The 21371-nt window shown below is 48.3% G+C and overlaps 1 protein-coding gene across 3 annotated transcripts in view; it reads right to left on the bottom strand.

The window, feature by feature from the left end:
• Positions 1 to 7762: 7762 nt before the first annotated feature.
• TUT4 (terminal uridylyl transferase 4) overlaps positions 7763 to 21371 on the bottom strand; it is a 252242-nt gene continuing 238633 nt past the window's right edge. Inside the window, exons 29-30 of one of the 3 annotated variants that reach the window (XR_014454570.1) lie at positions 17356 to 17517; positions 7763 to 8272 (exon numbers count right to left, since the gene is read on the bottom strand). Coding sequence is in view for 2 of the 3 variants with exons in the window: in XM_083157930.1 (XP_083014056.1) it covers positions 8199 to 8272; positions 17356 to 17517 (236 nt within the window). In the remaining variant the exon portion in view is untranslated. The remainder of the gene's footprint in view (positions 8273 to 17355; positions 17518 to 21371) is intronic. The other 2 variants (XM_083157930.1, XM_083157931.1) reach the window with 2 other exon arrangements.

Below are 21371 nucleotides of genomic sequence, written 5' to 3'. Positions count from 1 at the left end.
CCGTCCTGCTGCCCTGCGGAGGCTAGCTAGGGACGGATCTGTTTGTTGGGCTTCCCTAAATTCCACTCTATCTACCTCCCCCAGATTCACGTCACAGTCAAGCAAGTCTGGTACCATGTTACTCACCGGCGGTGGCTCAGGGGCTGTAGCAGTAATTCCTGGTGCTGGCGGGAGAGGGCCCTCAGGTGCTATCTCTCCAGCCTGTGACTGGCTCCGGGTGATAGCTCCCACGAAACAACTGGCCAATCCACCACCCAAATCATTTCCTAGAATAACATGGGTGGGGAGCCCTTCCAGAAGTCCCACGTTCACTTCCCCAGAGTCCTGACCCCAATCCAAGTGTACCCGGGCCATGGGGATGACAGTGATCTGCCCCCCTGCCATGGAGATCTTAATTTTCCGTTGCTTCAGTAGTTGGCAGGGGGGGATTAATTCTGGGCGGATAAGGGTGATGGAGGCACCCGAATCTCTTAACCCCTGCAGTTCCTTCCCATTAACTTTTACAGGCTGTAGATGTGGCTTCATGTTATCCGGGGTGGCTTTTCCAATAGCTGCTACCACCTCCACCTGGTATACTACTTCCTCCGCCTCTGGCGCATCAGGACAGTACTCCCCTCCCCCTCCCCCAAATGATGGTTCCTGGCACACAGCTACTCGAGGCAAGGCATGTCGGGCACCTGGAAATGGTCCTCTTCCCCGGGGGCAATCTCGGCGGACATGACCCACCTTGTCACAGTTGTAGCAGCGACGGGCTCCTGGTAGCTCGGGTCCCCAAGGCCGGGGGTTGGGGGGCTGTGGAGCTGGGCGTTGGGGGGCCGCCGGTAGATCCCGATCTGGCTGGGCCCGTCGGAGATTAGTCTTTTCCTCGATGTTGGTCCCTCTCCACCGAGGCCTGTTAGCTGTGAACTCGTCCGCTAGTTGTGCCGCTTTCTCGGGGGTGGTAGGGGTCCGATCTGCTACCCATTCTCTGATCTCAAGAGGCATCTTGTTCAGCAGCTGCTCCAAGATAAAAGCATTTTTAATATCTTTTACAGTAAGGGCCTGCTTCACGGACAGCCACTTATCACAGTTCCTCCGCAACAGGTTATTAAACTCTGTAAATGAAGAATCGCCTTTTCGGGTTATGGTGCGAAACTTCACACGGTATGATTCAGCAGTCACCGCATATCTAGCAAGCAGGACACTTCGTACCTCCTCATATACCAGCACCTGCTCTGGGCTCAGGGCATGGAATGCTTCCAGAGCCCTTCCTCTCAGACTGGGGAACAGAAATCGAGGCCACTCTGCTGCCTCAATTCCATGCAAAGTCATAACAGATTCAAACATCTGCAAATGGGTATCAATATCCGAACCGGCATCATCAAAAGGTGGGATGTCATTATATCTCAGCCTGGCCACCTGGCTTACTGATGCTGCCGTAGTGGGTATAGAGGACTGCAACCCCAATGCAGCTCCCAAAACTGAGGCTCCTTGTCCCAGAGCTGCCAGCAAGTCCTGCAACTGATCTGCATTTCCAACAGGCAGCGCAGCCCCTGAAGCATTTGTCCTGTTGGCCCCCTGCACCTCGTTCCGCTCTAGGACGGGGTCCTCATCGTCCTCCTGTCCAGGGTGTTCTTGGTCCCATTGTGCCAGCTTTGCCATTAATGCTGCTCTGGTGTCCAATGCCTCAAACTCAATCTGCCTCGTACGGCACAGATCCTGCAGTTGATCCTTTTTGCTGTATCGGTAGCATAGTGGTGCTGGATCCATTCCCTGAGGTGTTTATGACTCGTTGCTCGAAGGTTGGTGTCTGAGTGGTCCCGCTGCTGCCGCCAAATGTGAGGGTACGAGTTCCTCAATCACTCAGACACCGAGCAGATGAAACCAGAAGAATGGTTTATTTTCCACAGCACGCACAAATAGACAATAAACAGTGGCAAAGGTAAATTGCAGAGTAGAAAGATATTCAGGTAGCAGGCCCAAACAGACAGTCCTTGTATAGTCACAGTCCCAGATCAGTTCCACAGGGCAAACTATCACTTGTCCACACAGCTGTGATAGCAGAAAACTGTATAAGTCCACAAAACACTGGCAACTCCACAGAAGCGAGGATGAGGCGTTCCACAAGACACAGGTAGAGCATACCTCTGAACCTTAAGACTGCGACTAACCTCCTTCCTCCTCTCTTCTCCTTCAGCTCTCTCTGGTCTGACCAAAAAACACTTTTTAAAACATTTCAAATTCCCACGGTGATCGCATCATCTGTGGGGTTGCCCAAGTTCCTGATTGGTGGATTCAAGCATAAGGTATATCCCACCTTCAATCCACAGTTGTCCAACTGCTGCTCCCAACCCCTGCTGTGTCTGGTTCCACAAAGTCTGCTAGAGCCCAGAGGTTTACAAAGAATTGTAAACCCCCCTGTGGAGATGGTTCCTCTGCTATCTCTTTCCTGTAAATAGCAGCAAAATAGCAGGGTAATTGGATCACCCCCTGTGGAGATTGCCTTTTGGGAGGACAGTTTATGATAACCCTTTTCCTGTCAGGGCACGGGCAAATGGTATCAATGGTATAATGCTTACATGAATAAAGTCCTGGGAAATACAGACATACATAGGGAACAATAGGGCTAAAATGTACATTAATTACTGTGGAGTAGAGGATGTCACAATTCACTTATCGCCAATGCAATTCCTTCACAGTACAGATTCACCAATTTATTGGTGAGTGTGGCTAGATAGAGAGTAAAGATTTGCTTTGTGCAATCAATGTTACCTTCTGCTTTCCTGGGGTCATATCACGGTAGCGGACCCACAAGATGAGAGAGGTATGAGTGAGCGCAGTTCAGCTGTGAAGGAAGAAAGAGAGATCGTCGGCTTCCACTATCAGGTATCGCGGACCCGGAGTCCTGTTACTGTGATGTATTGCAGGAAGCGCCAGGAACCGCACGCTGATATGAGAGCCGCCAGTTACCTTGTAGCGTGTGTGTGGGCGCTGTCTAGGGGATTCCAGGCAGTCTCTGTGTCCGTGTCTGCATGCGCCTGCAGCACAGAAGCGTAGCTGGTCAGATGACGCGCGTTTCACCTCAGGAGAGGCTTGGTCACATTGGTGACGTGTGGGTAGAGGTTTCCCTGTTAAATACTGATTCAAATATACCGCCCATATTGATTGGTCTGATTCTATTGGTCTGGGGGCGTATTATAGGTTAGTAATGGAATTCCTTAACCCCTTCCCGACGCAGCATGTTTTTGCCTTCCTGACAGAGCCCTTTTTTTCAAATCTGACATGTATCACTTAAGTGGGGATAACTTTTTTTTGCTTTTACTTATCCCAGTGATTTTGAGATTGTTTTCTCGTGACACATTGTACTTTAAATTAGTGGTAAATTTTGGTCGATACAGTTTTTTTTTTTTTTTTGTGAAAAATACCAAAATGTCGTAAAAAAATTGTACATTTTGCTATTTGCAAAATGTAAAATTTTCTGCTTGTGAGACAAATAATCATACCACTCAAAATATTTAATAACTAACATAGACCATATCTAAACTTTATTATTAAATCATTATTTCAACCTCCTTTAATTTTTTTGGACACTAGGGGGCAGCAGAGTCTAAATTTTACACATCAGACAGTAAACGCTGCTTTTGGCTGTTCACGTTTGAACAGCCAATCGCAGTGATCGCCCATGGCGGGGGGCATCGCTGCCCCCCCTGGGCAATGAGGGAAGATATCTGCTGTCAGGGACAGCAGACATCGTCCCTCTGTCACCGCGTCTCTAGACGCGGTGGCACTTTGAAGTCATGACGTACATTTACGTCATGTGTCGGGAAGTACATCCCGACCATGACGTAAATGTACGTCAAATGTCGGGAAGGGGTTAAGGGACCCATACACGGTCCGTTCCCTACTATGTGATGCGCGCTCCCGCGCATCACATAGTACGGTACAAAAAGTATGTGCAGCACATACTTTTTGTACTTGCTATACATCGCATCGGATGGCATTGCATGCACACCTCATGCACTAGGCATGGGATCCGATGTGATGCGTGATAATTAAGACCCAAACGGATCCGTTAAACGGACCATGTATGGGCCCCTTTAGGTTGATACGATCTATCTAAGCGGATAGTTTTGTTCAGGGGTATATGTATGGGATAACAGTTTCTGTATATCAGCGAGTTTGATAATTAATCTCTGCAAGGTGGAGATAGTGTGGTGATGTTCCCTTATGAGAAAGAAAAGGGGTTTATTTGTTACATATATACACACACTAGTCGCAAGGCAATTACTCTGCAATATAAAGGATAGAGAGTAAGAGATGAGTATATATATATATGTGTGTGCACATACAAATGAAGGAACAAATTGGAGATAGCGGACATGTGCTCATCTATACCGTGTACCCATACATATATTTCCTTATACAAGATGTTTAGGGATATTGTAGTGCACCGGGTGATGAACCACTTCATAGCAATCATGTCATACTTGGACATGAAATCCATAAGGTATATGATGAGTATTAATGCTCTGAAGGTTTTGAGATGGTTTAATTGAAGCATGATTTTTTTATTTTTTTAAATACTCATCTCTTATTCTCTATCCTTTATATTGCAGAGTAATTGCCTTGCGACTAGTGTGTGTATATATGTAACAAATAAACCCTTTAGAGCCCCTGCATAGGACTAGATCTCAGTGAGGTAGCACCTCTCATTACCTCTAGAGCCACTGCATCCGCCCCTTCCCTGCAATAGGACTAGATCTCAGTGAGGTAGCACCTCTCATTACCTCTAGAGCCGCTGCATCCGCCCCTTACCTGCATAGGACTAGATCTCTGTGAGGTAGCACCTCTCATTACCTCTAGAGCCGCTGCATACGCCCCTTACCTGCATAGGACTAGATCTCAGTGAGGTAGCACCTCTCATTACCTCTAGAGCCGCTGCATACGCCCCTTACCTGCATAGGACTAGATCTCAGCGAGGTAGCACCTCTCATTACCTCTAGAGCCGCTGCATCCGCCCCTTACCTGCATAGGACTAGATCTCAGTGAGGTAGCACCTCTCGTTACCTCTAGAGCCGCTGCATCCGCCCCTTCCCTGCAATAGGACTAGATCTCAGTGAGGTAGCACCTCTCATTACCTCTAGAGCCGCTGCATACGCCCCTTCCCTGCATAGGACTAGATCTCTGTGAGGTAGCACCTCTCGTTACCTCTAGAGCCGCTGCATCTGTCCCTCACCTGCATAGGACTAGATCTCAGTGAGGTAGCACCTCTCATTACCTCTACAGCCGCTGCATCCGCCCCTTCCCTGCATAGGACTAGATCTCTGTGAGGTAGCACCTCTCATTACCTCTAGAGCCGCTGCATCCACCCCTCACCTGCATAGGACTAGATCTCAGTGAGGTAGCACCTCTCATTACCTCTAGAGCCGCTGCATCCGCCCCTTACCTGCATAGGACTAGATCTCAGTGAGGTAGCACCTCTCATTACCTCTAGAGCCGCTGCATACGCCCCTTACCTGCATAGGACTAGATCTCAGCGAGGTAGCACCTCTCATTACCTCTACAGCCGCTGCATACGCCCCTTACCTGCATAGGACTAGATCTCAGCGAGGTAGCACCTCTCGTTACCTCTAGAGCCGCTGCATACGCCCCTTACCTGCATAGGACTAGATCTCAGTGAGGTAGCACCTCTCATTACCTCTAGAGCCACTGCATCCGCCCCTTCCCTGCAATAGGACTAGATCTCAGTGAGGTAGCACCTCTCATTACCTCTAGAGCCGCTGCATCTGTCCCTCCCCTGCATAGGACTAGATCTCAGTGAGGTAGCACCTCTCATTACCTCTAGAGCCGCTGCATCCGCCCCTCACCTGCATAGGACTAGATCTCAGTGAGGTAGCACCTCTCATTACCTCTAGAGCCGCTGCATCCGCCCCTTACCTGCATAGGACTAGATCTCTGTGAGGTAGCACCTCTCGTTACCTCTAGAGCCGCTGCATCCGCCCCTCACCTGCATAGGACTAGATCTCAGCGAGGTAGCACCTCTCGTTACCTCTAGAGCCGCTGCATCCGCCCCTTACCTGCATAGGACTAGATCTCAGCGAGGTAGCACCTCTCATTACCTCTAGAGCCGCTGCATCCGCCCCTCACCTGCATAGGACTAGATCTCAGTGAGGTAGCACCTCTCATTACCTCTAGAGCCGCTGCATCCGCCCCTTACCTGCATAGGACTAGATCTCAGTGAGGTAGCACCTCTCATTACCTCTAGAGCCGCTGCATCCGCCCCTCACCTGCATAGGACTAGATCTCAGCGAGGTAGCACCTCTCATTACCTCTAGAGCCGCTGCATCTGTCCCTCCCCTGCATAGGACTAGATCTCAGTGAGGTAGCACCTCTCATTACCTCTAGAGCCGCTGCATCCGCCCCTCACCTGCATAGGACTAGATCTCAGCGAGGTAGCACCTCTCATTACCTCTAGAGCCGCTGCATCCGTCCCTCCCCTGCATAGGACTAGATCTCAGCGAGGTAGCACCTCTCATTACCTCTAGAGCCGCTGCATCCGCCCCTCACCTGCATAGGACTAGATCTCAGTGAGGTAGCACCTCTCATTACCTCTAGAGCCGCTGCATACGCCCCTTACCGCCCTATCTCAGTGAGGTAGCACCTCTCATTACCTCTAGAGCCGCTGCATCCACCCCTCCCCTGCAATAGGACTATAAATCTCAGTGAGGTAGCACCTCTCATTACCTCTAGAGCCGCTGCATCCACCCCTCACCTGCATAGGACTAGATCTCAGTGAGGTAGCACCTCTCATTACCTCTAGAGCCCTTTCCTATATATTATCCTGTATAGTATGCCTTTTTATACTTAACGTCTGTAACACACAAGCAAGAAATACTGGGTAAACGCTGATGTCTAGATTTTCTAATTGAATCACATGATAAACGTCAGTGCACATACTGGTGACAAGCAGAATTATTGCAGCCAATTAGAATTCCCACTAAGTATAAGGGAATATTGGCAGCAATGTAAATGGATATAAGGGTAAACTCCAGGTTGTGGTCTGATTCGTCTCTGAGTTATGTTGGATAGTGTGGACACTGAGGGATCCACTAAAACCAGATAAGGAAATATTTACAAATAAGCTACGCCAATACTTATCTGCCATCACATGATCTCTCTCCAGTTGTGGTTTCTAACATCACATTCTAGTCCTTGTTAAAGTTGCTCAAGAACTTGCTGCCCCTTCTACACTTTGATGGGTGCCAACAAGATACTCCATGTAATTCACTTCCCTCCCAGTGGTATTACTGCCCCAGTGACAGGTAAGCTTATCCTACATACAACAGTCACATTTATACTGTAGACTTGGACCTTATGGTGGCCGGCTTAGGACAAACATGTTGCCCTCTGTAGAACTGTTTCGCCACTAATGGTCTTCGGTGTTCTCTTACAGGACATAGCACAAAAGACATTAAGCAATAAGAAATACGGCACATGTTGACTTTGGAAGTTCAGCCGCCATACTTCCTGCTGCTGTAGAAGGAGGACTGCACAGAGCTGCACAACAGCTTCCAAACAAAAAGCTCAGGATAACTGCTGTACCTGGGAACGATGTGTAAAACACCCCTCTCGTCGGCGCTCCGCATCTGTAGCGCACAAAATTACAATGGAATGAGGTGTGCTCCGTCAACAGTAGAAATAGACACATTTACACCAATATAAAACACATTGACAAGAACTTTCCCATTTTAATGGAATACTCAATTTTATTAAAAATGAAGAAACCAATTTATCAAATATGTTACAATTTTTAGCTTGGATTCACCTGAATAAAAAGAAGTTCTCTACACTGCATGGGACACAGAATCTGAGAAAATGGCCTTTTGTTGGTACCAAAAATAAGAAATTACTTTAAAAGATTTAAAAGATTTTTGGCACCAGCTTCAGACTCAAATCATGAAAGACATTTAAAAAAATGACATTCCTTTCTTTTTATAACTAAAATATATACACGAGAGCGGAAGCGGCGACTTTGTGTACAGCAAAGAGAAAATAAAGAACTTTATTTTTTATTCTTTTTTTAAACATTTTACTGAAATAGGACACGCGGCGCCCTAAAAATGGGGCAATGAAATCAAAGAAATTAGCATCACTCATAGGAATGATATATTTACACATTATACATATGAAATGTTCTCGTTCCACTACTACATACGCCGTCACTTCTTCTGCTGAATGTAACTGGAGCTCAGGTGAGGGTGCCCCTGGGATAAGACGGGGACCAATGAGGCAGCTGGAATAGGAAGAGAGGGCACAGTGTCACCATAGTACAGGGCAATGCGGGATAGAGTAACAGCTGGTGAGGATGAAAAAAAGACATTAGTCAACCAAGTTCAACCTATTAAATAAATTTTACAATAGACCCACTGAATTCACTATCTGTATCTATTCATTTCTGAATTGTTGATACCCAGAATGTTTCTTATTACTGCCTGGTCCATTATTATTATACATTAAAAGTTAAAAGACTATCGAAATGACAGCTTCTGCAATGTAGATTCACTTTGAGCTGTGACAGTTTATATACCACAAACTCTCCACCCCACTCCCACTCTGCAGACACACACACACACACACATATATATATATAGGCATAGGCACACACTCCTCCTTATTCATTTGCCGGGGTGCTCGTAAAAAGTGAAATCATATCTGCCGAAGTTTTGCTTCTATTTTCAAGACAAAAATGTGCAATGTAAAATGAAGGGTAACATGTCTTACCTTTATGTGTTATCAAGAAGAGGTCTGCCCTTCACCCGTTCCATTGGTCCTCCCAGCTAGGCATCCCGGAAGTTCGACAATCACGTCACTTCCGTCCAGCTGAGACTCCGGCCGCACTTTGGATCCATCGGGTGGGGTCTCTGTTGTTATGACGACCAGGGTTCAAAACAACAAGTGCAGTGCTAATAAAAAACAAAGCGCAAGTGATATCAAATATGAGAATAAAAAAGATTAAAATCATGGCGACTGTCTGATCTGTAACAATAGAAGGTATGTGGTAAATCTCAGCATTCAGCAACCTAGGCTGATTTAGCTAAATAACGGAATAAGTAATATACAAATACTATATCGACCAGGGATTAGGGATGGGTGCTTTAAATGTCTTGGCTGTAGTCACATGATTGTGGGCAAAGCCTTTTTCCATCCACATTCTGGACGCAAATTTGAGATCCAGCACCCCTTGACATGTTCAAGTACCCATGTAGTGTATCTTATCAAGTGCCCGTGTGGACTGTGCTACATGGGTAAAACCATACGATGGCGCTACACCGTTATTCTATCCTTGGAGCCCTAACTAATAAAAAGAGTCACATCTACCAATAGTGAAACATTTAGCTCACGGCCAACAGAATCTGGCACCTCTACGACATGTGCCCCCTGATATCCGTGGTGGAGACCGCAGTAATAGATTACTGCAGCTGGAATCCCGATGGTTTTATACCCTGGACACCATCAGTCACAACGGACTCAATGAACATTTTTCCCTAAATATGTTCTTCGAACTGCAAATCTGCTTAGTCTTCCCTTCCATTAACGGTCATCTAATCCTCTGCTACTAATCCCTGGTCGATATAGTATTTGTATATACCTTATTTGGTTATTTAGCAAAATCAGCCTAGGTTGCTAAATGCTGAGATTTACCACATACCTTCTATTGTTACAGATCAGACAGTCGCCATGATTTTAATCTTTTTTTATACTCATATTTGATATCACTTGCGCTTTGTTTTTTATTAGCACTGCACTTGTTGTTTTGAACCCTGGTCACCATAACAACAGAGACCCCACCCGATGGATCCGCCCCCTCCTCCAAGTGCGGCCGGAGTATCAGCTGGACGGAAGTGACTTGATTGGTGAACTTCCGGGGAAACCCAGCTGGGAGGACGCTGGAACCGGGCAACCGTCGGACGTGAAGGGAAGACCTCTTCTTGATAACACATAGGGCGAGATGCAACAAACAAAAAATGCCGTAAAAACCCAATTTGAAGGGTTTTCACCACATTTTTATATGTACCAAAGCCCCACCACCGGGGCTTCGCTACAGGGGGTCACCCCAGTTCTAGATGGCATAACCCCATAGAAGCCGTCCCCCGCCGATCCGCGCTGCCCCCCCCCCCCCCCCTCACCTGTGTCCGGCAGCCTCCTGCTGTGCTGCCAGGACCAGTGACCTCCTCCTTCCTACACTGCTTCTGCGTGCAGGGAGGAGGAAACAGGTACCTGGCCAAGCAGCAGCAGCCAGGTAAGGGTCCAGGGAGGGAGGGAGGGGGGACCCGCTGCACATCGCCAGCCACAAGGCAAAGGACCTCTCTACGCAAGAGCTGTCCATATGTGATTATTTACAATGCAAATGCCGGCGATGTGCGGCTGCAGTTATTAGAGAATCTTGCCTATTTAGGTAAGACATGTTACCCTTCGTTTTACATTGCACATTTTTGTCTTGAAAAAGGAAATAAAACTTCTGAAACGTTGACTGTTACCTGAGTACGGTCTCGTTTATTTGGAAGTCCGTTGTAGTGCCATATCCCACTGTCTCATGTTGATTTCTGTATGGGCACCCCGGCACCTTAAAGCTGGATTGATGTGAGTGATCTATTCCTACTAGAACTATACATGGTTACAACCCTGAATACATTTCTCTGCTAAAAAATTAAGTAACCCCTTTTTAAATATAGCAATAGTGTCTGCAATCACAGCCTTCTATGGCAGAGTATTCCATATCTTACTGCCCTTACTGCAAAGAAACCTTCCTACACTGGGTGAGAAACTCCCTCTCCTCTAACTTAAGGGGGTGGCTGCGTGTCCTGTGTACAGACCTTGGGGTAAACAGATCACCTGTAACCATCCCTAACCTGGCTAGCCTTTCCTCATAGCCCAATGTACCATCCCTAACCTGGCTAGCCTTTCCTCATAGCCCAATGTAACCATACCTAACCTGGCTAGCCTTTCCTCATAGCCCAATGAAACCACCCCTAACCTGGCTAGCCTTTCCTCATACCCCCAATGTACCATCCCTAACCTGGCTAGCCTTTCCTCATAGCCCAATGTAACCACCCCTAACCTGGCTAGCCTTTCCTCATAGCCCAATGAAACCACCCCTAACCTGGCTAGCCTTTCCTCATAGCCCAATGTAACCACCCCTAACCTGGCTAGCCTTTCCTCATACCCCCAATGTACCATCCCTAACCTGGCTAGCCTTTCCTCATAGCCCAATGTAACCACCCCTAACCTGGCTAGCCTTTCCTCATAGCCCAATGAAACCACCCCTAACCTGGCTAGCCTTTCCTCATACCCCCAATGTACCATCCCTAACCTGGCTAGCCTTTCCTCATAGCCCAATGTAACCACCCCTAACCTGGCTAGCCTTTCCTCATATCCCAATGTAACCATCCCTAACCTGGCTAGCCTTTCCTCATAGCCCAATGTAACCATCCCTAACCTGGCTAGCCTTTCCTCATAGCCCAATGTAACCATCCCTAACCTGGCTAGCCTTTCCTCATAGCCAAATGTAACCACACCTAACCTGGCTAGCCTTTCCTCATAGCCCAATGTAACCACCCCTAAAACCTGGCTAGCCTTTCCTCATAGCCCAATGTAACCACACCTAACCTGGCTAGCCTTTCCTCATATTCCAATGTAACCATCCCTAACCTGGCTAGCCTTTCCTCATAGCCCAATGTAACCACTGCTAACCTGGCTAGCCTTTCCTCATAGCCCAATGTAACCATCCCTAACCTGGCTAGCCTTTCCGCATATCCCAATGTAGCCACACCTAACCTGGCTAGTCTTTCCGCATATCCCAATGTACCATCCCTAACCTGGCCAGCCTTACCTCATAGCCCAATGTAACCACACCTATTCTGGCTAGCCTTTCCTCATAGCCCAATGTAACCATCACTAACCTGGCTAGCCTTTCCTCATAGCCCAATGTAACCACACCTAACCTGGCTAGCCTTTCCTTATAGCCCAATGTAACCACCCCTAACCTGGCTAGCCTTTCCCCATAGCCCAATGTAACCATCCCTAACCTGGCTAGCCTTTCCTCATAGCCCAATGTAACCACACCTAACCTGGCTAGCCTTTCCTCATAGCCCAATGTAACCACCCCTAAAACCTGGCTAGCCTTTCCTCATAGCCCAATGTAACCACACCTAACCTGGCTAGCCTTTCCTCATATTCCAATGTAACCATCCCTAACCTGGCTAGCCTTTCCTCATAGCCCAATGTAACCACCGCTAACCTGGCTAGCCTTTCCTCATAGCCCAATGTTACCATCCCTAACCTGGCTAGCCTTTCCTCATAGCCCAATGTAACCACACCTAACCTGGCTAGCCTTTCCGCATATCCCAATGTAGCCACACCTAACCTGGCTAGTCTTTCCGCATATCCCAATGTAACCATCCCTAACCTGGCCAGCCTTACCTCATAGCCCAATGTAACCACACCTATTCTGGCTAGCCTTTCCTCATAGCCCAATGTAACCATCACTAACCTGGCTAGCCTTTCCTCATAGCCCAATGTAACCACACCTAACCTGGCTAGCCTTTCCTCATAGCCCAATGTAACCATCCCTAACCTGGCTAGCCTTTCCTCATAGCCCAATGTAACCATCCCTAACCTGGCTAGCCTTTCCTCATAGCCCAATGTAACCATCCCTAACCTGGCTAGCCTTTCCTCATAGCCCAATGTAACCATACCTAACCTGACTAGCCTTTCCTCATAGCCCAATGTAGCCACCCCTAACCTGGCTAGCCTTTTCTCATAGCCCAATGTAACCATCCCTAACCTGGCCAGCCTTACCTCATAGCCCAATGTAACCACACCCATTCTGGCTAGCCTTTCCTCATAGCCCAATGTAACCATCCCTAACCTGGTTAGCCTTTCCTCATAGCCCTATGTAACCACACCTAACCTGGCTAGCCTTTCCTCATAGCCCAATGTAACCACCCCTAACCTGGCTAGCCTTTCCTCATATCCCAATGTAACCACACCTAAGCTGGCTAGCCTTTTTTCATAGCCCACTGTAACCATCCCTAACCTGGCTAGCCTTTCCTCATAGTCCAATGTAACCACACCTAACCTGGCTAGCCTTTCCTCATAGCCCAATGTAACCATCCCTAACCTGGCAAGCCTTTCCTCATAGCCCAATGTAACCACACCTAACCTGGCTAACCGTTCCTCATAGCCCAATGTAACCATCCCTATCCTGGCTAGCCTTTCCTCATAGCCCAATGTAACCAACCCTAACCAGGCTAACCTTTCCTCATAGCCCAATGTAACCATACCTAACCTGACTAGCCTTTCCTCATAGCCCAATGTAACCAACCCTAACCAGGCTAACCTTTCCTCATAGCCCAATGTAACCATCCCTAACCTGACTAGCCTTTCTTCATAGCCCAATGTAACCATACCTAACCTGACTAGCCTTTCCTCATAGCCCAATGAAACCATCCCTAACCTGGCTAGCCTTTCCTCATAGCCCAATGTAACCACACCAACCTGGCTAGCCTTTCCTCATAGCCCAATGTAACCACACCTAACCTGGCTAGCCTTCCCTCATAATCCATGCTATGGGGGCAGCATGTGTGGCTATGGGGCAGGCTATGGGGGTAGTGTGGTTATGGGGGCAGATTGGCTATGGGTGGAGGCTATAGGACGGTGTGTGGTCATAGGATGGTGTGTGTGGCTTTGGGAGCCGGCTATAGGACGTTGTGTCTGTGGCTATAGTACGGTATGTGTGCGGCTAAGGGAGCCAGCTATAGGATGGTGTGTGTGGCTAGAGGATGGTGTATGTGGCTTTGGGAGCCAGCTATAGGACGGTGTGTGTGGTTATAAGGGCAGGCTATAGGACAGTGAGTGTGGCCATGGGAGCCGGCTATAGGATGTTTTGTCTGCTAGTGAGCCCCATAATGGATACAAATATCCTGCCTGCGCTCTGGCCCTGGTGGTCTAGTGGAGTCTCTGCCGCAAGCAGCAGTGTCCACCACAGCTGTTGCGGCCTGTCTCCCCCAACCGCAGCATGACAGCAGTTTGTGCTCTCAGAGAGAGCCTTACCCGCTCCTGTGCTCCGGCCATGTTGCCTGTAGGAGATGTCCGGTGGTGCTAGGCGCGGTGTCTCTCCCCCGCCGAGTACCCCTCTGACCCAGGTCGTGGGTGAGTTCCGGCGCCGGCAGGAGTGAGAGAGCTGCTGCACTGCCGTCAGCATGACTGACAGCAGAGGCAGCCCAGCCGAATCATGCAGCTCAGTGTAAAAATAGAAAAAAAATAAAATAAAAAGCCTTTTATGGGGTTACTTCGGAGATGTAATCCCTGCTGAGTAACGGTGCTCCAGCTTCCTGCTGGCACCAAACAAAAACTGAGCAGCTGAGCATGGAGGCGGGGTTATAGGGGAGAGGGACCAGGCATCCTTTAAAAAGCTTCGCTGATTGGTGCCACGGTCCTCTGGATCCGTCTACAACCCCAATGTCACCCTGTGGGAACCCGAAGAAGAAATAGCCAGATACAGACCAGAGACAGGCACAGACAGATATACAGAAGGATAGAGACAGGCAGACACAGAGAGATGGAGATACAGTACATAGAGATAAATAGACAGACAGAGATACAGACACACAGAGAGATAGACAGACAGATAGAGACAGGCAGACACAGAGAGATAGACAGACAGATAGAGACAGGCAGACACAGAGAGATAGAGATACAGTACATAGAGATAAATAGACAGACAGAGATACAGACACAGAGAGAGATAGACAGACAGATAGAGACAGGCAGACACAGAGAGATAGAGACACAGTACATAGAGATAAATAGACAGACAGAGATACAGACACACAGAGATATAGACAGACAGATAGAGACAGGCAGACACAGAGAGATAGAGATACAGTACATAGAGATATATAGACAGACAGAGATACAGACACACACAGAGAGATAGACAGACAGATAGAGACAGGCAGACACAGAGAGATAGAGACACAGTACATAGAGATATATAGACAGAGATACAGACACACAGAGAGATAGAGATACAGTACATAGAGATATATAGACAGACAGAGATACAGACACACACAGAGAGATAGACAGACAGATAGAGACACAGAGACAGACAGATAGAGACAGGCAGACACAGAGAGATAGAGATACAGTACATAGAGATATATAGACAGACAGAGATACAGACACACACAGAGAGATAGACAGACAGATAGAGACAGGCAGACACAGCAAGATAGAGATACAGTACATAGAGATACAGACACAGAAACATAAAGATAGAGACACAGACAGACAGACAGACAGATAGAGATACAGTACATCAATATATATATATATATATAGACAGACAGAGATACAGACACACACAGAGATAGACAGACAGATAGAGACAGGCAGACACAGAGAGATAGAGATACAGTACATAGAGATAAATAGACAGACAGAGATACAGACACACAGAGAGATAGAGATACAGTACATAGAGATAAATAGACAGACAGAGATACAGACACACAGAGAGATAGACAGACAGATAGAGACAGGCAGACACAGAGAGATAGAGATACAGTACATAGAGATATATAGACAGACAGAGATACAGACACACAGAGAGATAGACAGACAGATAGAGACAGGCAGACACAGAGAGATAGAGATACAGTACATAGAGATATATAGACAGACAGAGATACAGACACACAGAGATATAGACAGACAGATAGAGACAGGCAGACACAGAGAGATAGAGATACAGTACATAGAGATATATAGACAGACAGAGATACAGACACACACAGAGAGATAGACAGACAGACAGATAGAGACAGGCAGACACAGAGAGATAGAGATACAGTACATAGAGATATATAGACAGACAGAGATACAGACACACAGAGATATAGACAGACAGATAGAGACAGGCAGACACAGAGAGATAGAGATACAGTACATAGAGATATATAGACAGACAGAGATACAGACACACACAGAGAGATAGACAGACAGATAGAGACAGGCAGACACAGAGAGATAGAGATACAGTACATAGAGATATATAGACAGACAGAGAGACAGACAGACAGATAGAGACAGGCAGACACAGAGAGATAGAGATACAGTACATAGAGATATATAGACAGACAGAGATACAGACACACAGAGATATAGACAGACAGACACAGAGAGATAGAGATACAGTACATAGAGATATATAGACAGACAGAGATACAGACACACACAGAGATAGACAGACAGATAGAGACAGGCAAACACAAGAGAGATAGAGATACAGTACATAGAGATAAATAGACAGACAGAGATACAGACACACAGAGAGATAGAGATACAGTACATAGAGATAAATAGACAGACAGAGATACAGACACAGAGAGATAGAGATACAGTACACCGATATATATATATATAGACAGACAGAGATACAGACACACAGAGAGATAGAGATACAGTACATAGAGATAAATAGACAGACAGAGATACAGACACACAGAGATATAGACAGACAGATAGAGACAGGCAGACACAGAGAGATAGAGATACAGTACATAGAGATATATAGACAGACAGAGATACAGACACACAGAGATATAGACAGACAGATAGAGACAGGCAGACACAGAGAGATAGAGATACAGTACATAGAGATAAATAGACAGACAGAGATACAGACACACAGAGAGATAGACAGACAGATAGAGACAGGCAGACACAGAGAGATAGAGATACAGTACATAGAGATATATAGACAGAGATACAGACACACAGAGATATAGACAGACAGATAGAGACAGGCAGACAGAGAGATAGAGATACAGTACATAGAGATAAATAGACAGACAGAGATACAGACACACAGAGAGATAGACAGACAGATAGAGACAGGCAGACACAGAGAGATAGAGATACAGTACATAGAGATAAATAGACAGACAGAGATACAGACACAGAGAGATAGACAGACAGATAGAGACAGGCAGACACAGAGAGATAGAGATACAGTACATAGAGATAAATAGACAGACAGAGATACAGACACAGAGAGATAGAGATACAGTACACCGATATATATATATAGACAGACAGAGATACAGACACAGAGACAGACAGATAGAGACACAGACAAACAGACACAGGCATGCATAGGTAGATAGAAAGACAGAGACAGACAAAGACAGGCACATATAGCCTTTAGACAGGCAGAGTTAGACAGGCAGGCACAGTTCGACAGGCAGGCACAGTTAGACAGGCAGGCACAGTTAGACAGGCAGGCACAGTTAGACAGGCAGCATACGTCACCTGGAGAATAGTATGCCTTGGAATGAAAGCCAGGAGGTCCCTGCGGCAGGAAGCTCTGAGGCAGGGGGTAAGGCCATGATCCTGGAATCAGGGGGTAGTGCGGAGGAGTACTGCGCTCCCAGGGAAGAGATGGTTTCCCGAACTGTGCTTGAAATCCCTGATCTAAATAGCACAAGACAGCAAATAATTAGTGTCTTAGTGACACATTAGAAAGGACATATATAGATGTATCACTGTGCAGGAATAGAACATGTTACACCTGACAATGGTCAATGAGTCCCAGCTGCGTACAGAACATGGTGCTGGATTACAGTACAGGGGTAACTCAGATTATTGGTCCGCCAATACATTGCCAAACATCAATTCACTTATATTCCAAAAGCTGTCCTCATGTACTGAAGCAGTGTGCCTACAAGTTACCCATAGCAACCAAACAGCTGTTACCTATCATTTTATAGAATACACTTGATGAATGTTACCTCAAGGCTAATTGGATGCTGACACTCTATATTCACAGTCCCAATGGAGTTTACACTCTATTCCCATCAGTCCCCGTGGAGCTGACTCCCTATATTCCCATCAGTCCACGTCCCAGTGAAGCTGACACTCTATATTCCCACCAGTCCCCGTCCCAGTGGAGCGGACTCCCTATATTCCCATCAGTCCACGTCCCAGTGGAGCTGACTCCCTATATTCCCACCAGTCCCCGTCCCAGTGGAGCTGACTCCCTATATTCCCATCAGTCCCCGTCCCAGTGGAGCTGACTCCCTATATTCCCATCAGTCCACGTCCCAGTGGAGCGGACTTCCTATATTCCCACCAGTCCCCGTCCCAGGGGAGCTGACTCCCTATATTCCCATCAGTCCACGTCCCAATCGAGCTGACTCCCTATATTCCCATCAGTCCACGTCCCAGTGGAGCTGACTCCCTATATTCCCATCAGTCCACGTCCCAGTGAAGCTGACACTCTATATTCCCACCAGTCCCCGTCCCAGTGGAGCGGACTCCCTATATTCCCATCAGTCCACGTCCCAGTGGAGCTGACTCCCTATATTCCCACCAGTCCCCGTCCCAGTGGAGCTGACTCCCTATATTCCCATCAGTCCCCGTCCCAGTGGAGCTGACTCCCTATATTCCCATCAGTCCACGTCCCAGTGGAGCGGACTCCCTATATTCCCATCAGTCCCCGTCCCAGTGGAGCTGACTCCCTATATTCCCATCAGTCCCCGTCCCAGTGGAGCTGACTCCCTATATTCCCATCAGTCCACGTCCCAGTGGAGCTGACTCCCTATATTCCCATCAGTCCCCGTCCCAGTGGAGCTGACTCCCTATATTCCCATCAGTCCCCGTCCCAGTGGAGCTGACTCCCTATATTCCCATCAGTCCACGTCCCAGTGGAGCGGACTTCCTATATTCCCACCAGTCCCCGTCCCAGTGGAGCTGACTCCCTATATTCCCATCAGTCCCTATCCCAGTGAAGCTGACACTCTATATTCCCACCAGTCCCCGTCCCAGTGGAGCGGACTCCCTATATTCCCATCAGTCCACGTCCCAGTGGAGCTGACTCCCTATATTCCCACCAGTCCCCGTCCCAGTGGAGCTGACTCCCTATATTCCCACCAGTCCCCATCCCAGTGGAGCTGACTCCCTATATTCCCATCAGTCCACGTCCCAGTGGAGCTGACTCCCTATATTCCCATCAGTCCACGTCCCAGTGGAGCTGACTCCCTATATTCCCATCAGTCCCCGTCCCAGTGGAGCTGACTCCCTATATTCCCATCAGTCCCCGTCCCAGTGGAGCTGACTCCCTATATTCCCATCAGTCCACGTCCCAGTGGAGCTGACTCCCTATATTCCCATCAGTCCCCGTCCCAGTGGAGCTGACTCCCTATATTCCCATCAGTCCCCGTCCCAGTGGAGCTGACTCCCTATATTCCCATCAGTCCACGTCCCAGTGGAGCTGACTTCCTATATTCCCACCAGTCCCCGTCCCAGTGGAGCTGACTCCCTATATTCCCATCAGTCCCTATCCCAGTGAAGCTGACACTCTATATTCCCACCAGTCCCCGTCCCAGTGGAGCTGACTCCCTATATTCCCATCTGTCCCTGTCCCAGTGGAGCGGACTCCCTATATTCCCATCAGTCCACGTCCCAGTGAAGCTGACTCCCTATATTCCCATCAGTCCACGTCCCAGTGGAGCTGACACTCTATATTCCCATCACTCCCCGTCCCAGTGGAGCTGACTCCCTATATTCCCACCAGTTCCTGTCCCAGTGAAGCTGACTCCCTATATTCCCATCAGTCCCCGTCCCAGTGGAGCGAACTTCCTATATTCCCACCAGTCCCCGTCCCAGTGGAGCTGACACTATATATTCCCACCAGTCTCCGTCCCAGTGGAGCTGACACTCTATATTCCCACCAGTCCAAATCTCAGTGGAGCTGACTCCCTATATTCACACTAGTCCCCGTCCCAGTGAAGCGGACTCCCTATATTCCCATCAGTCCCCGTCCCAGGGGAGCTAACATTCTATATTCCCACCAGTCTCCTTCCCAGTGGAGCTGACACTATATATTCCCACCAGTCTCCGTCCCAGTGGAGCTGACACTCTATATTCCCACCAGTCCCCGTCCCAGTGGAGCGGACACTCTATATTCCCACCAGTCTCCGTCCCAGTGGAGCTGACACTCTATATTCCTATCAGTCCCCGTCCCAGTGGAGCTGACACTCCATATTCCCACAATACCAGTGGAGTGGACACTCTATATTCCAACCAGTCTCCGCCCCAGTGGAGCTGACACTATATATTCCCACCAGTCAGTGTTCCAGTGGACCTGACACTCTATATTCCCACCAGTCAGTGTCCCAGTTGAGCTGACGCTAAATTTTCCCACCAGTCCCTGTCCCAGTGGAGCGGACACTATATATTCCCACCAGTCAGTGTCCCAGTGGAGCTGACACTCTATATTCCCACCAGTACCCATCCCAGTGGAGCTGACACTCTATATTCCCACCAGTCAGTGTCCCAGTGGAGCTGACACTCTATATTCCCACCAGTACCCATCCCAGTGGAGCTGACACTCTATATTCCCACCAGTCTCTGTCCCAGTGGAGCTGACACTCTATATTCCCACCAGTCCAAGTCCCAGTGGAGCGGACACTATATATTCCCACCATTCCAAGTCCCTGTGGAGCTGACAGTATATATCCCCACCAGTCTCTGTCCCAGTGGAGCTGACACTATATATTCCCACCAGTCCAAATCTCAGTGGAGCTGACACTCTATATTCCCACCAGTCCAAATCTCAGTGGAGCTGACACTCTATATTCCCACCAGTCCCCGTCCCAGTGGAGTGGACACTCCATATTCCCACGGGTGCCGGACGGGTTCCCAACAGTCGGGATCCCGACAGTCATTTACCCGACGGACACCCACTATTTTCCCTCGTGGGGGTCCACGACCCCCATAGAGGGAGAATAGAATAGGTGGCTTGCGTAGCGAGCCACCGTGCCCGCAAGGGGCTTTTTTGCGCTCGCCATGCTGTTTGACTCCGGGCAGTCGGGATCCCGACGTCGGGATAATGACTGTCGGGATCCCGACTGTCAGAGTCCCATACCACACCCATTCCCACAATACCAGTGGAGTGGACACACTATATTCCCACCAGTCTCCGCCCCAGTGGAGCTGACACTATATATTCCCACCAGTCAGTGTTCCAGTGGAGCTGACACTCTATATTCCCACCAGTCCCCATCCCAGTGGACCTGACACTCTATATTCCCACCAGTCAGTGTCCCAGTGGAGCTGACGCTAAATTTTCCCACCAGTCCCTGTCCCAGTGGAGCGGACACTATATATTCCCACCAGTCAGTGTCCCAGTGGAGCTGACACTCTATATTCCCACCAGTACCCATCCCAGTGGAGCTGACACTCTATATTCCCACCAGTCCAAGTCCCAGTGGAGCTGACACTCTATATTCCCACCAGTCCAAGTCCCAGTGGAGCTGACACTCTAT

This window comes from Crinia signifera, chromosome 8 (assembly GCF_055691185.1).
Source record: "Crinia signifera chromosome 8, ASM5569118v1, whole genome shotgun sequence".
Classification (NCBI taxonomy): domain Eukaryota; kingdom Metazoa; phylum Chordata; class Amphibia; order Anura; family Myobatrachidae; genus Crinia; species Crinia signifera.
The sequence above is the reverse complement of the archived record's forward strand: the minus strand, read 5'-3'. Positions and strand labels throughout refer to the sequence as shown.